Source organism: Dipodomys ordii, unplaced genomic scaffold (genome assembly GCF_000151885.1).
Source record: "Dipodomys ordii isolate 6190 unplaced genomic scaffold, Dord_2.0 Scaffold69, whole genome shotgun sequence".
In the NCBI taxonomy this organism is placed as follows: Eukaryota; Metazoa; Chordata; class Mammalia; order Rodentia; family Heteromyidae; genus Dipodomys; species Dipodomys ordii.
Genome location: NW_012267285.1, coordinates 1,863,681 through 1,866,138, shown reverse-complemented (window position 1 = coordinate 1,866,138; position 2,458 = coordinate 1,863,681). Strand labels below are relative to the sequence as shown.

The 2,458-nt window shown below is 59.6% G+C and overlaps 1 protein-coding gene across 1 annotated transcript in view; it reads right to left on the bottom strand.

Annotated features, from left to right (window-relative positions):
• The window catches only part of Fgf6 (fibroblast growth factor 6), a 7,439-nt gene extending 6,167 nt beyond the window's left edge, over window positions 1-1,272 (bottom strand). Inside the window, exon 1 of the mRNA XM_013023601.1 lies at window positions 966-1,272. Within this exon, the coding sequence (XP_012879055.1) occupies window positions 966-1,272 (307 nt within the window). The remainder of the gene's footprint in view (window positions 1-965) is intronic.
• Between the last annotated feature and the right edge of the window lie 1,186 nt (window positions 1,273-2,458).

Here is a 2,458-nt window from a genome sequence, read left to right as displayed (position 1 = left end):
TCCTCCTCCTCCTCCTCCTCTTCTCCTCCTCCTCCTCTTCTTCTTCTCCTCCTCATTATTATGATTGTTTTGTGCCGGTTCTGGGGGCTTGAACTCAGGTCCTGGGGTGCTGTCTATCCCTGACCTTTTTGTTTTGGCTCCAGGCTAGCGGCTCTACCACTTGAGCCACGGCTCCACTTCTAGCTTTTTGCTGGTTCACCGGAGATAAAAGAGTCTCACGGGCTTTCCTGCCTGGGCTGGCTTTGAACCGTGATCCTCAGATCTCAGCCTCCTGAGGAGCTGGGATGACAGGCGGGAGCCACCCGCATCCAGTGATTACTATTACCATTATTAATATTATTTATTAATGCTACAATGCATGCCCCATTGGTTTCAACCAACCTCCAATCAAAGCCCATGTTCAGAGGGAGGGAGATGGCCGGCCCATCCTGTCTGGGCTGGGGTTGGACCCCTGACTGCCACCTGCCATCCAGGACCCCGGTGTGTGTGTGGGTTGGGGGGGTGGGCAGGTGGGAAGGGAGAGATGGAGGAGAATCTGAGAAACCAGCACGCACAGACCCAGCTCGTGTCTAATTTGGTCCGAGTCTCCTCACTCTGTCTGGCCATGGCGGGGCCATCCTCCCAGCTCCTCAGGAGGCTGAGATCTGAGGATGGTGGTTCAAAGCCAGCCTGGGCAGGAAAAGCCCGTGAGACTCTGATCTCCAAGGAAACCGGAAGTGGCGCTGTGGCTCAAGGGGGTAGAGTGCCAGCCGTGAGCTGCAGAGCTGAGGGACGGCGCCCAGGCCCCGAGTTCCAGCCCCCCATAACCGACCAAGAAGTAAATCACCAGAAAGAGCCTGCCCTAAAGCTAATGGTGCACGTGGCGGTGGAGAAGATGCATCCCTCCATTTAGAGCAAGAGGGTCTCTGCTCTTTCCCAGCCGGGACCCTGGGGAAACCCGCTCAGCACCCCGGCTTGCCACTCACTGTAGGGGTTCTCCTGGTGGGTGCCGCTGATCCGGCCGTCGGGGGCGACCTGCAGATGGAAGCCGATGCCCACGTTACAGTACAATCTCCGCTGTCTCTTGATGCCCACAAAGTAGCCGCTTTCCCAAGGCACCGGGGCGATCGCCGCAGCCAGGCCGGCGCGAGACCTGGCCAGCAGGCTGCCCCAGGCCCCGGAGGCCAGCAGGGTGCTGTTGGCCCGGGGGCCAGCTGCCCGGCCTAGGAAGATGGCCAGGAAGAGGAGCGCCCGCAGCGCGCCCTGGACGCTCCCTCCTCCTCTCCCGGACATACCGGTGTCCGGCAGCCTCGGGGTTAGCCACCTTGCCGCTCAGACACGTGGTCAGAATTAATGACCCTAAAAATACCGCCCTTCTTGTTTTCCTCCCCCCCGGCACGGCGGCGGTAGGGGCTTATTTTTGGAAAGCAGATGAGTATGGCCGATGTGAAATCAAAGCTTGCTTTGGGCCCTTAGATGTAACTAGCAGAGAGCCCCGGCCTGAGCCCCGGCGGGTAGGGGCCATGATTTTGGGAGGGGGCAGGAGGGAGGGTACACAGGGTGGGGGACACTCTGGATTCACCCCGCTACTTCAGCCGGCCCCCTCTTCCCGGAGGTGACCCCCCATTTCACCTGTCTTTAGAGTTTAACAGCCATCACCCACCCCGATATCAGGCCTGGCCCAGCTCATGTACCCCGGGGCCTGTAGTATTAACCCGCTGTCTCCCGTCCCTCCCCACCCCACCCCCCCAGCACCCTCCCGCTCCCCCCCACCCCTGCCCCGGCCAGGGATTCTGGGAGTCGCTGCTATTCCAACCATGACACAGGGATGAACTGTGGTCCCAGGTAGGGAGAAGATCTCAAATCGGACAAGCAGTGTTGGGGTTCGGGTGGAGCTGGCTGAGCTCTTCTGCTCAAGGCGGGCGCTCTACCACTCAAGCCACGGCGCCACTCCTGGTTTTCTGGTGGTTCATGGGAGATCAGAGTCTCACATCCTGCCGGGGCTGGCCTTGAACCGCGATCCTCAGATCTCAGCCTCCCGAGGAGACAGGATGACGGGTGGGAGCCACGGGTGCCCGGCTAAATTGCATATTTTTACCTGAAGTCTAAAAATCCTTTTTTGCTTGTTTGTTTTAAAAGCTACGTTACATACACACACACACACACACACACACACACACACACACACCTAAATCTTAGGAATCACTCTGCAAATATAAGCAGACAGCCCTTCTCTGAGAGGGATGCAGGTGAAGAGTCCCAGGCGGATAGAATCTGGGTTCAAATCTAGCTACCTGACCAGCTCAGCATCAGCAGTGAAGGCAGGGGTGAAGTGGGGGGGGGATTCTGGGAGTGTGGGGTGCAGGGGAGGGGTGTGGCGTCGGCCGTGTGGGGTGCAGGGGAGGGGTGTGGCGTCGGCCGTGTGGGGTGCAGGGGAGGGGTGTGGCGTCGGCCGTGTGGGGTGCAGGGGAGGGGTGTG